Source organism: Phoca vitulina, unplaced genomic scaffold (assembly GCF_004348235.1).
Source record: "Phoca vitulina isolate PV1807 unplaced genomic scaffold, GSC_HSeal_1.0 scaffold10, whole genome shotgun sequence".
NCBI classification, from domain to species: domain Eukaryota; kingdom Metazoa; phylum Chordata; class Mammalia; order Carnivora; family Phocidae; genus Phoca; species Phoca vitulina.
The window spans coordinates 3,671,212-3,692,340 of NW_022589713.1; the positions used below are offsets into that span (position 1 = coordinate 3,671,212).

At 41.8% G+C, this 21,129-nt stretch overlaps 1 protein-coding gene across 9 annotated transcripts in view; it reads left to right on the plus strand.

Moving 5' to 3' along the window:
• PLCH1 (phospholipase C eta 1) overlaps window positions 1–21,129 on the plus strand; it is a 203,495-nt gene that overhangs the window by 172,472 nt on the left and 9,894 nt on the right. For 7 of the 9 annotated variants that reach the window (XM_032408395.1, XM_032408396.1, XM_032408397.1 and 4 more), the window contains 8 exons: window positions 3,580–3,741; window positions 8,577–8,648; window positions 11,711–11,805; window positions 13,021–13,118; window positions 16,112–16,291; window positions 16,383–16,490; window positions 17,538–17,662; window positions 20,830–20,914. In XM_032408395.1, the coding sequence (XP_032264286.1) occupies window positions 3,580–3,741; window positions 8,577–8,648; window positions 11,711–11,805; window positions 13,021–13,118; window positions 16,112–16,291; window positions 16,383–16,490; window positions 17,538–17,662; window positions 20,830–20,914 (925 nt within the window). The remainder of the gene's footprint in view (window positions 1–3,579; window positions 3,742–8,576; window positions 8,649–11,710; window positions 11,806–13,020; window positions 13,119–16,111; window positions 16,292–16,382; window positions 16,491–17,537; window positions 17,663–20,829; window positions 20,915–21,129) is intronic. The other 2 variants (XM_032408398.1, XM_032408394.1) reach the window with 1 other exon arrangement.

The following is a 21,129-nucleotide window of genomic DNA, read 5'->3' on the forward strand; positions in this document are numbered from 1 at the left end:
CCCCCCCTCTGCCCCGTCCAGCTACAACATCCTTCCTCCACCGCTGGCTCAGGGAACAAAAGAGCAAGATGCGTGTGGCTTTCGGCTGTGGTCCCAGCTGTGGCTGCACACTAGCTGACAGGCTGCAGGGCTGAGTGTCTGTCTCAGCTTTCTTTCAGCAGTGCTCCTGGGTTCCAGGACCGAATGATAACGTATTAATGAAACCTCAGCCCCACATGTATTTGTTCTCCACGGCTGCTAATTTTTTCGTGCTGTAAATCACAGAGAAGAGAAGGATCAACAGGCACTACTCTCATTCCTTCGGCAACTGCCAGGGTTTGGAGGATGTGAAGTGAATAATTAGAGCCTTTGTGTTAAGCCTCCCTTATTTCCAGCACCGGCTGGCCGGGCTTTGTGTGTGCAGCCTGGCTTTGCTGCCTGTGACAGTGTTTGGGCATAGCGGCCACAGTTCATCTCCTCCCCGTCTCTGACTTGTGCGGCCCTGAGCCAGGGAAGGGAACTGAGGTTTGTCTGGGGCCTTCTGTGACCTGGGCATGCTGGGTGCTCTCACATGCCTTCTCTTTTGGGGTCCTCCCAGCAGACGTGCCCCCTGCCAGGCTCTGGGTCACTGGATCCAATGTGCTGGGAGTTGGACCCCTGGAGTTCTCTTCCTTCTGAACTTAAGTGAAACCTACGCTTCCCCACAGAGGGATTGTGGGGACGTATTTCCCAGATGTCCTATAGGTTGTCAAAACAAGCCTGCTCGTGATTATTTTGACTCAAGAATTTATCTGTTTCTGTAACCGTAGTAGAGGGATGGCTGCAGCATTATATGATGAAATAGACACAGAATTTTGAATCAGAAGTCCTAGGTTCAAGTCCCTATTCGGCCACTTCCTAGGCATGTGCGTTTGGACAAGTTTTGAATCTTTCTGCCTCTATATCATGACTAAATTTGGCTAACCCTAGTGGCTACCTTCACGGGTGTTGGGCAGCTCAAATGAAGTATCATTATATGACTACTCTGTGAACCTTAGCACGATATACAGTCTTGGTTGCTTTTTTTATATTTCCCTGTGCTTTTTTCTCCACGTTCGTATGGTTACTGGTTCTTACTGACACTGTTTGTTTTCTCCACACTTTCACTCATGTTGGAATGCTGTCCCTCTACTCTCTGCCATATTATCAACTCACTCATTGTAGGAGGTTGATGTGGGGCCACCAAAAGATATGTTCAAGCCCTACCCCCGGTACCTAGGAATGTGACCTAATTTGGAAAAGGAGTCTCTGTAGATGTTATTAAGTTAGGGCTGTGGAGACGAGATCATCCTGGATTAACCAGGTGGGCCTTAAAAATCCAATGACGAGTGTCCTCATAAGAAGAGGAGACACAGCAGAAGCCGGGGACACATGGAAGAAGGCCACGTGACTACAGAGGCAGAGACTGGAGTTGTGCTGACAAGCCAAGGAACACTAGGAGGCACCATAAACTGGAAGAAGCAAGGGGAGGATCTTTTCCTACAGGAGGGAGTATAGCTCTGCTGACATGTTGATTTCATACTTCCGGCCCCTAGGACTGAAAGAGAATACATTTCTGTTATTGTAAGCTACCGGATTTGTGGTAACTTGTTACAGCAGCCACAGGAAATGAATACACTCATCTTCCAAAGCTTGGCTCAGGTTTCCTCTGTTCTTGGAAGTCTTTCCCACCTTCCAAGCCTGGGGGAGGTGCCCCTCCTCTGTCTGCCCGTGATCCTCCTGACTTCTGTCACTTGCACCTGCTTGTGTCATCAGCCGTTCAGGTGTCTGTCTTCTCTGTGACACCGAGGGTTCTGTGGCAATGGGGTTGGGCTTTAGTCATGTTTCTCACCCAGCGTAGAACAGGCAGCTCCGTGGGTTTGTTGTGTGCGAAATGAAGTTTGCTCTCCGCTCTCCTCTTTGTTAAATCCCTCCCCGGCACGCTGGCCTAGGCTCTTCGCGCTGGTAGTGGGAACCAGGGTGTCTGGCTTTTCCTCTCTAGGCCCCTGTCCTCTTTCTGCACAGGCTGCCAGGTTACTATTATTTCTAAAATACTACTCAGACACTTAGCTATCCAGAGGCTCTCAGCAGCTCCCCACCTCTTGCCTGCAAGTACCTCTGCCACCTAGCCCTAAAGTACATTTCCAGCTTTCTCGGCCAGGCCCCTCCTCCGTGAACTTGTGCCCTAGGAAACGCCTGCCGGAGCTATGGATGACAGGGAGGTCTCCATCGCTGTTGCAGAGCCCCCAGACCCTTCCCCCTCTTCTTGGGGGACTTCTTGGTCCCTGGGGTGGGAGTGCCACGTTCCTCAGAGCTGCTGTTGCACTGGCCGTGCGCGCTTCCGTAGGCCTCTCTAGGGTCTGTGCTGTCCCCGCACATCAGCTCTTTCCCATCTTTGCATCTCCCGCAGGACCTGAGGGCCGGCACTGAAGTGAGGTGCCTTGTTAACTGGATATATTAAAGACGTTCATGCATGTGATTTTAATACCGGGAAAGTCAGCTACCTATTCTGATGTAGGCTTAGTTTCCCCAAATTTCCCATAGGGCATTTATGTGGCTTCTCTCTTACCAGATGCTGTGAAAATAGAAGACGTTACTAGAAAACTGCCTAGTTCTACAGGGTTTACATATAATGACCTCTTAGTAACAAATGTGCCAGTAGAAAACAGGCCTTAAACTTTTGGTGAGGAATGTAGGCATTGTCCTCATGGAGGAGGACCACTTTCTTTCCCTGTGGCTGGGCTGGCCTTCAGCAGGTGGCTGAAGAATTAAGGATGGGTGCTGGATCTAGGGAGACGTGAAAGGAGCTAAGGAGCCTGGGGCCGCTGGGGTCAGGCAGAGCAGGGTGGCCCAAAAGCCATGCTAAGAAAGACTTCAAGGAAATCTGTGTCCCTGGATTACCTAAAAATTGCCTAAGTTTGTCATCTGGACACGAGCATAACTTTATTATCCAAAACATTTGAAGTTATTTGTGATCTTAAAGTAATTTTAATGATGAATCATGGCACAGGTCAGTAGTGAGTTCCCTTTAGTTATACATTGGGATCAGAGGTAGGAAGAAATTTTATCTCAGAATAATCCTCAATTCCAGAGATTTTCATAGCATTCTTTTCCCCTCAGTGAAGGAAGTGATTTTTTTAAATAGCATATTTTTTGCTCAATTTACCTATGTAGATATAGAAAACTTAGTTTTCAAAAACTCTCCTTCACCTTCCCTCTATTGAAAGTGCAACGTAGCATGGTGGGAAGGATTTAGGGGCCCTAAGTTTGAATTCTGCCTCAGCTACTTACTAGCTTTGTAACCCTGAGCAACTTAATTTCTCTGAACATCAGATTCTACATCTCTGAAATGAAAATGTTAAGACCTTGTAAGGTTCTCGAGGGTTGGATATAGTCAGAGTAATCATTATTTGGGGGGATCAGTGTGTGTGTGTGGGGAGACCAAAATGGTATAATGTGCTTAACTTCTTCAGGTAATTGAAAGGTAATCAAATTATAGAAGCAATGTTGGCTTGAATGAGGGTTGTGTTCTCATTCCGTGTTTCTTAAGGGAAATAATTTCCATTGCTTAATTCTTTGCAGAATAATGGGACCACTGAGCATCAGGTGGAATCTTTCATACGGAAAAAACTGGAGTCACTGTTAAAAGAATCTCAAATTCGAGACAAAGAAGATCCTGATAGTTTCACAGTGAGGGCTCTACTCAAGGCCACGCACGAAGGCTTAAATGCACACCTGAAACAGGTACACAATTCCCTCTTGTACTTGCCCTTCGATAGGAAAAAGAAAGGACCTCATATTCTGTTTTTGATCATTTGTCATTTGTGAAATTCTCCAACTTTTTCCGTTTCTCTCCTTGTATTGCTCGAGAAATGAAAATCTCCTATTGCGAAATGATGTGAGAAATTGTTAAAAGTGGATGGGCAGGGGTAACTCAATTCTGCTTCACTGGGACCCTCAGGACAAAGCACAGTGGCCCCGGACTCATCTTCCCCATGCCTGCTCAGCTGAGGGAAAAGGCTCGAGCCCACCGTGTGCGGCAACCCCCACCTCTCCCCGGCCGGTCGTCCTCCATGACTGGACCTCCTGAGCGCGTCTTCCATCTGTCCGCTTCTCGTGTCCGTGGCTGAGTCCTCATCTAGGCCAATGTCAACTGTCACCTGGACCTTTCTTGCCCTCCTTCAATCTGATCTCCACTCTGAAATTCGCATGATGTTTTAAAAATGGAAATCTGATCATGTCACTCACTCTACTGTTCAAAATTCTCCAGTGGCTTCTCGTTATGATTGGGATAAATTACAAACTCTTTAACCAGGCTTTCAAGGACCTGTGTCATTGCATCCTTATCTACCTCTCAGATCTTCTCATTTTCCCTGTCACACTGCTTCCCACAATTGTCCCACCAGTCACAACTGTTTGTATGTCATGGTCTTCCTCACGTTCTTTTCTCTCTGCCCGGAACACTCCACTCCTACCTCTGCTATTGCTAACTCCTACTTAGTCTTTTAAATTCCAGCTTCACTGTGATGCCCCAGATGAGTCCTGCCTTGGCCTGGGATTAGGTTAGTTATCCCCTTTATATTGTCCGTGGTAGCCTGTTACAGCTTCTCTTTTCTGAAGGTTTTTTTTTTGTTTTAACACATATGCAATTATTTGCTCAATATCTATCTTCTCAACTCGATTATAGATTCCTTGAAGACAAAACCATGCCAGTCTTAATAACCATTATTTTTCTGACTTGTTATATGAAGTTGCTGAAGGAATGAATGGTTTGGGCTCCAGCTGAGATTTTAACTCTGTTTTCTAATAGAAATATCAGAAATGGACAAGGAAAAAGAAGGGTGGGTTTATTGGTATTATCATTGCAGGGCATTGAGGGCACTTACTCTGGCCTAGAGGAGATCCTTGGGGTCACTCGCTCTGCTAATAGCAGATTTCCCTGCTACTGCCGCCTGCCCTCCGGGACGCAGGGGTCCCCAGGCAGAGGGAGGATCATATGGGGTGACCATGCTTGAATCTAAGTGACGACTCAGCATTGGTGGTTACTCTCTAGAGTTTGTGCTGAGCTCTGGTTGGGCAACTTAGCTCATATACCCACCCCTCACCTAATCACCGTGGCCCTGAGTACATGTCCTGCCTGGAACGATAACTTGCCAAGGATGTAGGATAATATTGGCTTGTGAATGCCAGGGAACTTACCGCTGGAAGTAGTGCCAAGGTCAGCCCCTCGGACGCTGCATGTTAGGCAGAATGGAATACTGGGGAGGCCACCGAAATGTAAATTACAGTATTACCGCCCTTACTGTTGATCATATGATTCTGAATTTTCTTAGAAGTTTCTATAAATAGCAATAACTTCTTCCCCTTCACCCTCCCCTTCCAGCCACTTAGTTTTAACCACACAAATGTCTGTAAAATTGGTTAGCTCATTCGGTTAGCTCACTTGATTTCTGCTTCTCGTTCTTCGTGAACTCTCATTGGTTAATCTGGGCCAGCCACTTCCCCTGACGCTTTTGGAGAAATCTTTGCTCCATCCTAGATCATTCCAATTGGACAGGCCACAGCAGGTCTTAGAGATTTGGGATGAAACAAATTAAACCCATCCTTCTTTTGCTCTTCATGAAAGAAATCCTAGTGATAATTTCCCTATCAGGTAAGATGGTAAGGGATCTCAAATTTCCAACATGTGGTGGAACAAAACTCATCCCCCTTTTTCTTATTTTTTACTTTCCATTCAATCTGGGTGACCATAAGAATGCATTATACTCATAACGTGGAGCCTGTGACTTTAATAAACTGGGCTGTAAAGTGTTGAGGTTTTTAACACTGCTGTTAGTTTTTAAAACATGGTTCTGGGTTCAGTGGGCAAACAAAGATGAGTCACTGTTGAGATAAGTCCTCCATCTGTGTTGGATACACGTGCATATAGAGAGCCAAGGCTGAGGATGGACCATGTGGTTCAGGGCAGTGTGTCACCTAGCTTCCTTCTTGCTGGACTGTCATTCAGCCATGCAGCACTGCATTCTCCTTGTGCTCTCTTTCCCCTGGCAAGCCCTGAAGTAAAAGAAAAATGAAGTGCTCATCCTTCAGGCTCGAAGAACATAGTAGACACAAGAAAGATGCCTGTCCTTTGGAGTTCTTAAATCTTTTTTTTTTTTTTTTAACATACCATTGGCAACTGTCTGGATGGCCATAATTATTCCCTAAGCAGACTTTTCCTGCTCGTCTGCTGTCCCACCTGCTCTAATTTCTCAATTATCCCACTACCATAGTGATATTTCAGAAATGGGCATCTGATAATGCCATTCTCTTGTTTTAAACCATTCAAAGTCTCCTCATAGTGTGGAGGATAATGTTCACCCTCCAGGATATAGCCCATAAGACCCTTTCCCCATGCCCTGGCTCCAGGTCTGACTTGTCCCCCAGTGCGCATGCATACAAGTACACACTCACCCTACTTCCTTTGTCTCCTAGCAGGTACTGTGTTCTTAGCGCTTGGCTTTTGTGTTTGCTCCTCCCTTGGCCACCACACACTTCCTCCTTCTCATCTCACTTAGAAAAGGTCTACCCATCTTCCGGCTTCAGCTTTTGCCTGTCTCCGTGGAAGTCCTCCTTGATCCTCAAGTCTGGGTAGGTGGCCTTCCCATGCCATCCTGCCATGCCCTGCACTTTCCCCATCAGAGCCTTATTACAGTGTGTTGTGTTCATTTGTCTCCACCATTAGATTGCAAGCTCAGTGAGGACAGCGTCTGCATCTCTTTTGCTTGCTGTTGTCTTTGTATTCATGCCAAGTTCCTAGCACAATGTCTGATCCGCGGATTCATTAAAAAATGTGGTACTGATGCTCAGGGAGAGGTCAAGTTGAAGATAGGTACTTGTGTGTATTACCCTCCTACATAAAGAGGTCATGCGAGATGGGAGAAGTTGGGAGAGAGCAAGCCAGAGAGATGATTTCGAGCTACACAGAACCCCTGTTTTATCACTGACTAGCTTTGTGGCTTTGGGCATATTATCTAACTTCACTGTATTTCAGTTTTTCCTATTTGTAAAATGGGATTTTAACCATATTTCTCTCTGAGGGTTGTTGTATATATTAAATGAGAATATATGTAATGCACTTAGCATAATCCTTGGGGCATAGGAGGCGCCTACTAAATAGGATGACCATACACTTCAACTTAAATGGGACAGCCCTGCTTTATACGTATTGTCCCAGCGTGATTGTTAAAAGTGCCTCATTTCACTCTTCAAAGGGTTTGTTTTGGACAATAAATGACATGGTCCCCTGACTGGTAGGTGCACTATTCGAAGTAGAAAGGAATTCAGAGGTTAAGTGATCCATTCCTCTCCCATTCCACAGGTAAGAAAACTGAGGTCAGGAGAAGGGGACAAATGGACAAAGGACATTTAGCTACTTGGTGTCAGAACTGGGTCTTCTAACTTAGAAAGCGTATCTGGCTACCTTCTTAACTCTAGGGTTTTTGAACAGTTAATGATCAGCTTCAGTAGATCTTCGGAAGACACTCAATAGACATTAACCAGTCCAATGAAATTACCCTGTAACCCTCCCTCCCACCCCTCCGGCACTTTCTGAACTATCTCTTTCCCCAATCAATTCTTAACCTTTCCCCATCCCCACTCCCAATTACATCTTTGATTAGTTTCTATGGATATACATCAGTGCCTCCCTGGCCTTTTGCTCACCCACATTTATTCCATTTATGTGGTTATCTCCGCTTCTTTGTTAGCCAGAAGGCCTAGGAGGCTAGGGCCTGCTGATCTCTCCTTATACCATGTCCTTAGCTGTGAACCAGCTAATATATATTTTTAGGGATGACAATTGAGAAAGAGCCTAAACCCCTTTGGCCCAGTGGCCTTTCTTTCCCCTAATGAGAGGTGGGCTTGAGTGAGGAGATCTCTAGCCTGGAAAATTAACCCACATGAGGAAAATTTCGGAGGCTGCAGGACCTCTTCTAGATGCTCACCACAGAGGGAATTAATTTCAATGAACAGATAAGCTCTGCTGTGGTTTGCTTAAACAAACAAAAAAAATCTTAATACCTAATAGATGTATTGGGTTTTATTTATTTTTAACGTTTTACAATCCCAGGTAGCAGTATTCAAGCAATGTGATGATGATGATGATTTTTTTAGTCAACAGAATTGGCTCTTAAAGACTTTTGGCCATTTTTCAAAATTAAATCTACTTTTAACTAAAGATGATTATCCCCACTCGGGGCATTCAAAAGAATACCTCTTGTGCTGTGGAGAGTCTTGTGACCAGGCACTAGAGGGACCGGCACAGCAGGACATTCCTGAGAGGCCCTTGACACCAGTTTGGGGAAGCGGTTGGCAGTTACTGTCTCCTGGTTGGTGCCCACACTTCTCCAGTCCAACGTCTCCCTCTCTTGAGGCAGACTCCACAACTTTTGGGGTAGTGAAGGTGTGGAACAGGAGGAAATGGACAGGACCTCCTTGTTCTACCCTAAGCCAAAGAGGGTTCCCCGCCATTTCACCAGAACTAAGGCAAAAACACAAGCGAGGAAGAGAAATAGTCATATTATGTTTTATTTACTCAGCATCCAGACGTGAAAGAAAATGGAAAGAAATCACATGGACGATCCCTCATGACCAACTTTGGAAAACATAAGGTATGAATTAAGAGTGACAAAGGTACATAATCCAATTAATTTAAAGAGACTGGAAAGTAACAGGACAGTATCATCATAACCTTGAAATAGCTGAAGATTTCTTAAATAGGACCCCAGAAAAGAAAAAGATTGATAAGCTACTTTAAAATTTAAGAACCTCTCAGGAAATTCTTATTCTTATTCCTTAATAAGCAAGTTGCATACTGGGGAAGAGTATTTTTGATACACATATCCAACAAAGGCCTTATATCCTGAATATATAAAGAATTCTTACAAATCAATACAAAAGATACCATAATTTTTTTAAAAAAATTTATTGATTTTAGAGAGAGAGAGGGAGAGTGAGAGAGTACACACAAGTGGGGGGAGGGGGAGAGGGAGAGAATCTTCAAGCAGACTCCCAATCCCACGACCCCATGAGATCATGACCTGAGCCAAAACCAAGGGTCAGATGCTTAACCAACTGAGCCACCCAGGAGCCCCCATAGTGTTTTTTTTTTTTTTTTAAATGAGCAAAAGACTTAAGCGGTCTTTCACAAAAGAAGATTTTCAAATGGTTAGTGTGGAAAAGGTGCTCACCCTTATCAATCCTCTAGGAAATGCAAATTAAATGATGATGAGATTTCATATATACCCATATATATACCCATCACAATAGCAGACATAAAACGATTGACAGTACCAAGGGCTAGTGAGGGTGCTGAGCAACTTGAACTTTATTCACTGCTGATGGGAGTGTGCATTTGTGCAACCGCTTCACACTATTTCACAGCATCTACATCTAAAGCTGTGTTATGCACCATGTCTTACCAGTTCCGTTGTTGTGTTTCAGCCTCATGACATATACCTAATATTTGTAGTGGCATTAGTTGTAATAGTACAAACAGGAAACTGTTCAAACGTCTGTCAACAGTGGAATGAATAAAAATTGTGGTGTATTCACATAAGGGAATATTTTTCAGCAATGAAAATGACAAAATTACAACTACATGCAATAATATCTTTATAAACATGACATTGAGCAAAAGAAGCCAGACCCAAGATAGTACATACAATTTGGTACGATTTATATGAAGTTTAAGAATAGGCAAAAAAGATCTCTGAGATGTAAGTCAGGATAGTAGTTACCTTTGGGGAGGAGGTAATGACTGAATGGAGAATCAGAAGGCTTTTGGGCACCTAATACTTCATTTCCTCATTTGGGTGGTATCATTTTGTGGAAAGTCATCATGCTTAAGATTGTTGTATTTTTCTACGCGTATGCTATGCTTCAATAAAAAGGTAAAACATAGTATACGAAGAACCAGTTATTGGGTGGTAAACTTTAAGCATGAAGTTTCTGTAATGCCATTCCTTGTACTTTAAGGAATGTTGTATCTGGAGTTTCTTGCTCCATCAATAGGAAAATTTATTAAAAGGTTGGGCAAAGTAGTCGTTATAATAAGAAATTGAAAAAACCAAAATGTTCACCCATAAAGACTTCTTCAGTGCATGATTCATTCACATAATGGACAATTATGCAGCCATTGAAAGATGAAAGAATACTTTAGCTATGATAGAATTAAAACTGATTAGACCTCAGATCATAAGAGTGAATGTCCACAAGACTATTTATGGGTTATTTTTTTTTTTTAAAGATTTTATTTATTTGAGAGAGAGAATGAGAGAGAGAGAGAGAGAGAGAGCATATGAGAGGGGGGAGGGTCAGAGGGAGAAGCAGACTCCCTGCTGAGCAGGGAGTCCGATGCGGGACTCGATCCTGGGATTCCAGGATCATGACCTGAGCCGAAGGTAGTCGCTTAACCAACTGAGCCACCCAGGCGCCCCGTGGGTTATTTTAATAAATATGAAGAGTATTTATGTTGAAAGTCAATATTCTGTAGCTTACAGAATGACTTTCCACACCACCTCTTTTAATCATCACAGCACTAATCCCTTAAAATTGTTGTCACTCTCCTTTCCTTAAAACAAAAACAAAAACAAAAAAAACCATAATAGGAAGCTAGAGAGGTTGGCCAACTAGCCCGCTTAGTGAGAGGCCAAGCTGGAATGTGAGATCATCAGATGCCAGTGTTCCACACCATGCACTCTGAGGCTCTCAAAACATCAGTAACACCTGAGAAGGTTCTAGACTAAATTGGCGCCGTACTGTCAGTGAAATAGACTTGAGTGTGTTTATGCCAGCAGTGTGGCTTGGCGTTTTATTTGTTGAGTAAGAGAAAATCTGGAGGGTGATGTGGTTCCATGGTAATGCAGGGGTGGGCTCCCTTTTCCTTTCTAAGCTGCAGTCCTCAGATGTCTAGGGTACCCTCTAAAGATCTTACCTTTGTTTGTGGAAGCTGTTGTTTTGGTGCCGAGTTTTTCTGCAATTACAGGGTCCCTTCCCATCATTTGTTTTTTCTGTTATGTATTGCCAAATATTGGGGTTATCTCTAATGTGTTGGGATAAAACAGCATCTTTCCAAAGTCTTTATTTCTGACAGCCTTTAGTCCTGCTGCCTTTCAGCCTGAATCCTGTGGGTAATAATTTTTATTCTGTTGGTAGAAATTAAAATGGGTCAAAATCTCAAAAGTGCGGTTTGACTTAGACAGTTACTTAAGTGCACGCTAATCAAAAGCAGGAAAAAGTTATTCATAAAAAAAATTACTACTTGTCTTTTTTGTCAAATCTGTCTTTTATAAGTCAGCAAGAATAGTGAATTTCCTAAATAAAAGAACATTTTATCCCCTTATAATCATTTGAATAGATATTATAACTATGACCCTTCTGCTCTTGAGACCTTCAATGCATGACTAATAGTCTTTCTAAAAGACACATCTTTTGTGGCTTAGAAGTCAGTTTTATAGTAAGAAAGCCTCAGTTTTGCCTTAATATTATAATATAATTATGATCATAGACTTGCTTGTTATTAGTGGTAAGGCAAGCTGCAATATTTGGTTAATTTGTTTTCTTCCAAGTAATTGTCCTTTTTGCATATATTATAATGCCCAGTCCATTCTCTGTATGTTGTGGACGTACCTGATGCCGTGAGTTTGTTGTTAAGTTTACTGTGATTTTCCAGCAGAAAAGCACAAAATCACGGTCTAAGTCGTATAGTACTGATGACGAGGAGGACACACAGCAGAATCCTGGCAAGGAGACTGGCCAGCTGTACAGGTAAGAATGTGTCTCCACGTGTCTTGCTTAGACTCCCGGGGCCTCTTCAGCTTGTCTGTTGTAGTTGTATGTGTCTAGAGAAGTGGATCACAAGGCCAAGTGCTCAGTGCAGCAGGACGTGGGAAGAGGAACTGGGTATGAGATAATAATACATGGAGGGGTTACACTGTGTGCCTGGCACCCAAGTGCTAGCTGTGACAGTGGTCAGGTCTCTTCAGAGAAGAGAGAGCGGCCACAGGAGCTAGTCTGGGGGGTTCTCCTAGGAGACTGAAGGAGATGATGGGTGATGAGCACATGTGAACAGCTAGATATCTGAAATCAGCCAGACTTGAAACTCTTGTTCCTTCACCACTAACACGGGACAAGTTAGGCTTCTCATATGTTTCTATTTCTTAGGGTCATTGTGAGGATTAAAGGAATTAAACTACTTAGCCTGATAAGCCCTGTTCCAATTAACTAAGCACTCAAAAATATTAGCTGCTGTTTTCTTTATTATTGCCAATAGAATTTGAGATGAATAAGATGATTTTCTGGCAGCTTGTGTATACAGTAAAGTCACAGAGGAATGTAAATTATATCATAGATAAGTGCGAGCACACACACACACGCACACACACACACACACACACACACACACCCTTGTGCCTTTATTGAAAGACTGAAATTAAATGGACTTAGAAGCATAAAGCGGTCTTGTAGGAATGGATGACATTTAGTGCTCAATTAAATTTTATATTTCGCTTTGCTTCAACAGAATGTCCATACATAACATGGTAACTAGTAAGGGCAGAGAGGATGTGTGTGGTTCCTACCTTTAGGGTACAGAAAATTCAATACATAGTTACAGTAAAGGAATGGGATCACCTTCCAGGAGACCTCTGCTGTGAATGTTCTCAAATAGAAGTCCGGGTTCCCTTCCTGCCAAAGTGGAGGAGATGCCTGGTGAACTCTGGTGTTACTCGCTACCTGGGGAATGGTAGCAATCAAGCCCTTCACGGCAGAACTCACAAATACCTGATAAGACACTGATTCTCAGCCGAGCAGTGAATAAAACCACATGAGTAGGGTATTGTGGTGGAAAGAGAGCTGAACTAGGACTCTTACTTGGGTTCTAATCCTGGCTCCACTAGGAGCAGGTTAGGGAAGGTGGAGTAACCACAAGCCCAAACCTCTTCCAGCTCTAAATGACATGAGTCCTGGCTGTGTGTGTCACAGGTTGGGTCGCCGCAGGAAAACCATGAAGCTCTGCCGAGAGCTCTCTGACTTGGTGGTGTATACAAACTCAGTGGCGGCCCAGGACATTGTGGATGATGGTAAGGAGAGAGTTTTTCTTCTTGGATAAACATTCTTGACCTTTCTTTGTCAACCGTTTACTAATTGTTTGTTAATCAGATCATCAGCACACATTTCTGGAACTGTGTATCATCCAACGTGTCAGGAAACTGACTGCCAGTATAAGGCTTCACTAACAGTGGGTGCCATATTGATTACTGTGGTAACCTGATTGGCTGGGCAGAGGAAGACTTCATTATTATGTAAAGACAAATGCATTATAGCAACGTCTTGCCCAAGGCGTGAATTATGGAGACCTGACCTGCTTTGGTGGCCAGGTCACAGAAGGAAGTTCCTAGTGTGAATGACCAGAAGAAAGAAGAACGCTAAAATAACACCTCAAAAATTCCACTATTTTGTCATCGGAAATTTTGACTTTGATGAAAATAATTTAACCCACAGATTGAAGTTTTAACAGAAAGGGCAGGAATTTCAGAAGCACTGATCCTTTCACTGATTTTCACCTATTATTCGCATCATGTTGCATTGAGAAATCCTAGTCACAAGTGTTCTTACCCCGGACTTTCCAGCTAGCTGCTCTTCTTCCCTTTATCCTCTTCCTTTCTCATTTCTGTTTTGTTCAGTTACTGAATGCTTATAGAAATAAACTCCAGTCATGTGGCTTTTCAATCTAATTGTAATTTTAGTGTAAGTAAAATGTAAATTAAAAATCTCTCATTTTCCCAACAAATCTTAGTGAAGAAAAACAACATTGTATGGAGTCTTATGTCTGTAACAAATCTCCAGGATTCTCTCCTCAGATCTTTCTTTTTTGTTTTTCCCTTTCCACAAGTGTATCTTTTTCTGTCTTACCTTTGGTGTTGATTCCTTCCTCAAATGGAGACAATTAAAAAAAATTAATTTCACTTGCAAGAACATGAGAAACTGTCCTTATAATAACTGCCTATAGCTAGAAAATAAACTCAGTGAGTGGTTTAATGGAGTGAAAGGTGTATTTGGTTTAGAGGAATATAATTTTTTAAAAAGATTTACTTATTTATTTGAGAGAGAGAGAGAGAAAATGAGAACACGAGCCGGGGGGAGGGGCAGAGAGAGAGAATCTCAAGCAGACTTCCCCCTGGGCGCAGAGCCCGACGCAGGGCTTGATTCCGGGACCCTGAGATCATGACCTGAGCCAAAACCAAGAGTTGGATGCTTAACCAACAGAGCCACTCAGGTGCCCCAAGGAATATAATTTCTACTAAATATCTTAAGAAACCATAATTCTATTAGCTTAATAGAAAATAATATTGAGTACTCTTTAGCTCTTGAACTTAAGGAGTTTTTGTCGCGTGCACGTGTGTGTGTGTGTGTGTGTAGCCACAAAATGAGCAATAAATAACGAATGCGTGTCTTATCCCAAAGCAAAGCAACTCAAATCTATTCATATGCTAATTGATGCCATGCCTAACTAGCAAGGTCATCTTACTGATAATGTGGTGTACGGATTTATGTGGAGAGACAGAGAAAACAGTGGCACTGATTATAGTGTTACTGCACCCAACTGTGGCTTGTCAAAAAGACTGTGTATTTTCTCCTATCATGTTTATAGCATTACTCATCAAAATCTGCAAGTAAGATTGTTTTTAGTCTCCTTGACAAACATAAACTGTGTTAATAAGCGTGTCAATAAAATATACGTGATACGTGATAAGGAAAGAGTGTATATGAGGGAAATCATCAGATTAAAAACTGTAATTTCTTTGCCTCCATCTTGTATTTATGACCATGCCAAGTTGTATCTCTAGAGTGTAATTGTTGGTCATTTGGCTGGCATCTAATGTCTAAGGTTATGCAGTCCTGAGGACATCCGGGGCCCTGGGAGACTGTGTGCTCCAATTAACATGCACAGGGTGGATATAATTCAGGTCCAGTTGGCCCAGCAAGTCTATATAGTTCAACTCCTTGGCTTCATGAGCCGTGTCCTTCCGTCTGAGTTCAGACACACTCAGCTCATCAGAGTAAAGACTGGAATGGGAATGAGGCTCTGGGCCAGTGTGGGTCTTTATTTGGGCCAGCTTCTTCCAGCAGGTCCAGAAGACATATGAGTGGTCATTTTGGGGGTGGGGTGAGGATGTTTGGTGAAGGGGTAGGAGTGGTATGGGCATTATAGAAATGGGTTTCGGAGAAAAGTGTGGGGTATTGAATGCTTGGAGATTAACTCCATCATGACCCTCAGATTTGGTGCTTCCTTGGCCCTGGATTGACACCACCTGATGATAGTCCAAGCAGAAACTTTAATATAGGCTTCCTATTCTTTTACCTCCCTTTATTTTTTCCATGGTTTATATGGATGGTGGATGATTGTTCTTGTTTCTGAGATTTTATTTTTTTATAATGCTCTTTTAAAATCTTTCTCTATTATTATTCCTTTTGCCCAAAAACTTTTGACTAGTTTCATAATTCTATTCAAATTAACAGTAAAATTCAGTTTTTCTCCTTTGGAATTGGTCTTTTATTTTCTTGGACCCTGAACGTTATCAGTTAATATGTGCTTCACATGTGTGCTTTTTAGATGAATGCCTTCAATGAATGTCTCCCTGTTGTCAGGAATAAGTTACATAGTAATAAGTTACATAGTTTTATTTATCCATGACTGTCTATATCTTTGGCAAAGATATTCTGTTGGAATCATGCCCCTAAAAAATAATTTTTCTGCCAGCCCTCTTCATACTAGCCAGATAGACATGAATTAGTGAGATGATTGAATTCCTGGGAGAACATGGGACTCAGAAATAGGCAGTTATCCTTGCAAGATGAGCAGCGCAGATTTGACCTCAAAATGGTAAAAGAGTCCCAAGAATGGGATTTTCTGGATCTTTCTTGGTCAGAAGCTACTCCTACTCTGGTTGAATTCACTCTTTTGCTCTGCATTTTATTATGGATATAATCTGATGTCTTAAAAAGTCTTTTGTGAGTGGTGGTTTTTGACTGAGGTTCTCACGTTTCTTTTTTCTTTATTAAAAACTGCCAGGAACCACAGGAAACGTGTTATCATTTAGTGAAACAAGAGCACATCAGGTGGTTCAGCAGAAATCGGAGCAGTTCATGATTTATAACCAAAAGCAGCTCACGAGGATTTACCCCTCCGCCTACCGCATTGATTCCAGTAACTTCAACCCTCTGCCCTACTGGAACGCGGGTTGCCAGCTAGGTGTGTATGCCTCGGGAAGCAGCAGTTCTCTGTATGTCCTGACTCCATGCTGCTTTCTTGCCTAATTCTCTCAAACTTTGAACTTGCGCAGTGGCACTGAACTACCAGTCTGAGGGGCGAATGATGCAATTAAATCGAGCCAAGTTCAAGACAAATGGCAATTGTGGGTACGTCCTCAAACCCCAGCAAATGTGCAAAGGTGCGTGTTCACTTCATAGTCATCTCTCTGATTGCAGGCATCTTACTGAGGGGTCTCTCTGGAAAATGTGATACTTCAGTGTTTTGCAACATGATTTTTTAAAAAGGAGATAGGTGAGGGTATTGGCATGTAAATTACAACTCTTGTCACAACTATTTAACATTTGGGTAGCATGACGTTTAGAATGTTCTCTTGGGAGGTTATGCACCTGAAGAGGGACACGAATAGCAATGGATTGTCATCTGAGACCCAGTGCCCCCAGCATGATACTCACTGGGCATTACTTATAAATTGTACTGCCTTGTAAGGTCTGAGTCCTGTCTTTCAGTGAGTCTGAAACCTGCTAGCAAAATTAAAATACCACCTGAAACAATTTTATCAAGCTCTTTTAGTCAGTGTAGTCCAATTATAAAACAGTGCTAACAACAGGGAAAAGATAATGTAGTGTCAAATCAAAAAACACTTGTTTTTGGTTCTGCTCTTGAAAATTCTTTAAAAATTTTCCTAGTTGGATTTTTAGCGATTCAGGTAAAGAAGTGTTGACAGATGTGCCTTCAGGATTTTAGGCTTTGCATGTTTTCTTGCTCCGCTGTTGACTTCGTTTCAGGTCTTCTTTCTGTTTGTTATAATCACTCTATATACCTACAATAGTTTGAGTTAGAAAATTATTTGAATCTGACATAATTGCTCCCCTTCTCTACCCTGTTGGCATTCCAAGAAAATGCCTCTCTTCCCCATCGCCATGATGGATAATTGCACCACAGACATTTTAAATTGACCCATTCCTTTGCCTTTGGGAGCATGGATTCTCACAACAACCCCCAGCTATAGAAAATGCCAGCTAGCATTGTCTTCAGGTGAAAGCCACACTGATAGTTATGTGATCATTTCTTTGCTCCAAGAAACACTGTAATCATTCAGCATTTGTTGTTTCTTTGTTCTGCATGCTTGAAGGGTGTGTGTGTGTGTGTGTGTGTGTGTGTGTGTATGTGTGTGTTCTCCCATGTTACCAACCTCAGATTTTAACCTCTGCTTTACTTGGCTTAGGTACTTTCAACCCTTTCTCTGGTGATCCACTTCCTGCCAACCCCAAAAAGCAGCTCATTCTGAAAGTGATCAGTGGACAGCAACTCCCCAAACCTCCAGACTCCATGTTTGGAGACCGAGGCGAGGTAAGCCATGTGTATGACCAAGTGGTTAATTACATGATTATGATTATTTTATTGTGTTTACATTTTTTTAAAAGATTTTATTTATTTATTTGACAGAGAGAGGCACAGCGAGAGAGGGAACACAAGCAGGGGGAGTGGGAGAGGGAGAAGCAGGCTTCCCGCAGAGCAGGGAGCCCAATGCGGGGCTCGATCCTAGAACCCTGGGATCAAGACCTGAGCGGAAGGCAGGAGCTTAATGACTGAGCCACTGTGTTTACATTTTATCTGAAATATCTTCAGAGTTCTCTCTCTCTCTGTATGTGTTTGTAAACGAGCACTGACCTCAGCTCATCAGATATCAACTGACTTATTGGCAAAGCATTGACAGTTCCTTCTGGAATGTGGTACACCATCTATTTGGGAGGCATATCATGTCGTTCCTCTCAGGAGTGGTTTATCACCTCAGGCTCCTTGCCACTCCTACTTGTTAAACCAGCATTTTTGGTTCTTGAACGTTGAGTGGGGACACCACACAGCCCTGCTGTTGGGTTCCACCATAAACTCTTTGTTGCAAATCTTAGCTGACCCGTGATGCTATGCGACCGTCCCCTTCACTTTGTCAGCCTTCGATCCCATTCTCCACAGGGGCTGTTTCCAGCCTTCTCTCGCCTCAAATGGGTGTTCTCATCACTTTCCTTTTCATCTTCAACAGATGGCACTGTGTCCTACCCCTCAGAAAGTAGGAGCTTCGTGTGGGATCGTTCGTTCCACCTCTGTTGCCTCCAGCCTAATCCACACCCCCGTTGTCTCTCGTCAGTTCTGCTGAGGTAGCCCCGCAGCTGACTGGTCTCCCTGCCTCCATTCTGTCCTCCTCTTAGCAGCAAGAGCAGTTGTTTGGACAGTATCAGAAAACGTAACCTTACCCCTTCTTTTATTTTTTCTTTTCTTCACTGTCTGCAAAAATGAAGACTCACTTCCTGTTTTTTCTCTCAGACTTTTTATTTTGAAAATTTTTGAACCTCAGAAAACTTGTGAGGATAGTAAAATTAATGCCATTGCTCCAGCATCTAGATTCACCAATAAAATAACTAAATGTTGTTATATTTGCTTTCTCTCTCTTTCATGTGTAGATGTGTATATGTCTGTGTATATATATGGATACACACATACCTGAGAGATGAAGCAAATGTAACAAAATTCAAAAATTATACACACATATATACATATATTTGCATTTCTTTGTAGAGTCATTTGAGAATAAGTTGTTGTCATCTTGACCCCTAAATACCTACGTACTTTAGCATTTATCTCCTAAGAATAAGAACATTCTCCTCTATAACCACAATACAATCATGACATTTAATATAGATATAATAATATCTAATATAAAATCTATATTCAGTTTCCTCCAGTTGTCCCCAAATTGTCCTTATATCTTCTTCTTTTTTCTTTTTTTCTTTATGTATTAAGGATCCAATGAAGGATCAGACATTGCTTTCAGTTGTCATTACTCTTTGGTCCTTTTAAAATCTAGAATAGTTCTCTACCTTTCTTATTTTGTTTTCATGATATTGACATTTTACAAAATGTCCAAGCCAGTTATTTTCAGAATGTCCTTCCATTTGAATTTACCTGATTGCTTCTTCATGATTGGAATAAAAAGAAATATATTTGCCCCCATCCAATTCCGTTCTTCCAGCATCTGATGGAGGTTACAGTCTGAAGAAGCTGATACTGGGGTCTTAGGTTTGCAGATGAGGAAACTGAAGCATAGGTACATAGTTTGCCTCGGGCAGCACAGGAGCCAAGTTTTGAAGGAGGAAGTTACTCTTCAAGCCTGTGGTCCTCTTGAATTCCTTATGAACAGAAGTCATCCTCATTAGCTGCCCCCCAAAATCTGAGATACCCAGTGGTCCAGTTTTACCACAGGGTTCTACTGAAAGGAAGAACTTCTAGCATCAAATGATTAATTGAAAATGAGTAAACTTCATGGTTTATTTAGTAAGCAAAAAATATGTGTATTCACCCAATGTTCTCAACATGTTTTTCCAACGTACTTCCAGCTCTTATTCCCTGAAGCTCCCCCCAAAACTCCATATTCTCCTTACTTTCCAAATTCCTAAAACGTTTTCTCAGACTTCGTAACTCTCTGTCTTTTACACTTTTAGATCAGCTCTTTCTGGGTTCTTAAGGTTTCAGTCTTTCATTGCTCATTATTCAGAACTTGCATGATAAAAGAGAGCTTACAAATGACCAACAAAGCAGGGTCCCTTCTCCTGGAGGGGAGGGAATGTGGGGGAGGTGGGAAGGAAGACTAAGCATTCATTTTTTCTATGGGTTCCTTTTTAATCTTGTTATTTTTTGATACTTTTTAAGTTACATTATAGTACACAATTGATTTAAATACAGTAAAGTGAACAAATCAGATGTGCATAGCTTGATTAATTATTATGCAACACAGAACATCTGAGAACCCCCCAGAAGTCTTCCATTCACCCTTCCAGTAAATATCTATTCCCAACCCCCCAAATCAAACACAAACCCCTATCACAACAGATTAATGTTGTCTATATTCAAACTTTGTGTAAATAGACTCTTATAGTATATGCTCTTTTTTTTTTTAAGATTTTATTTTTTTAAGTAATCTCTACACCCAACATGGGGCTTCAACTCATAACCCCAAGATCAAGAGTTGCATGCTCATCCAACTGAGTCAGCCAGGTACCCCTAGTGTATACCCTTTTATGTATGAATTATTCAACATTATGTCTATGTTGCAGAACTTTTTCTTTTTCATTATTGTATGGTAGTCATTAAATGAATAATCCAAGATTCATCCATCCTACTCATGATAGACATTTAGGTTGTTTCCAGTATGTGACTATTATGAATACAGCTGCTCTGAGCATGGACAAAAGCTTTCATTTCTGTTAGATATATACCTTGAAATGGAGTTGTACGTTCATTGGATAAAACTGTAGTATCAGTAAATATTGGCAAACTAAAATTTAATCTTTGTTTTTCTGTTTCATATACCTAAATCTGTTGTACAGTTTCTCTTTCTTAGTAAGCACCTAATAAAATGGGTTACTATTGAAATGTGGACATTTTGGCCAATATTCTCAAATTAATTAACACACATATAGAAATGTGTTGGTTGTAATAATACCCTCTCTTTATTTACATAGATCATTGATCCTTTTGTTGAAGTTGAAATTATTGGATTGCCAGTAGATTGTTGTAAAGATCAAACCCGTGTAGTAGATGACAATGGTAAGATGATAATCTGTTTCCTTTTAATCAAGAGGCTCTAGAAATAAAATTTGCACTGAAAAAGAAAATTTTGTCGATGTAGAAGAGAAACAGATCCCTAAGATTCATAACTGCCATCTGAATTTATGTTAGTCTTTTAAACACATAAAACTGAGTAAATGTGGGATTGATGCATGGTATGTTTTGGTGGATTTGTAATCTAGCCTCTTAAATTC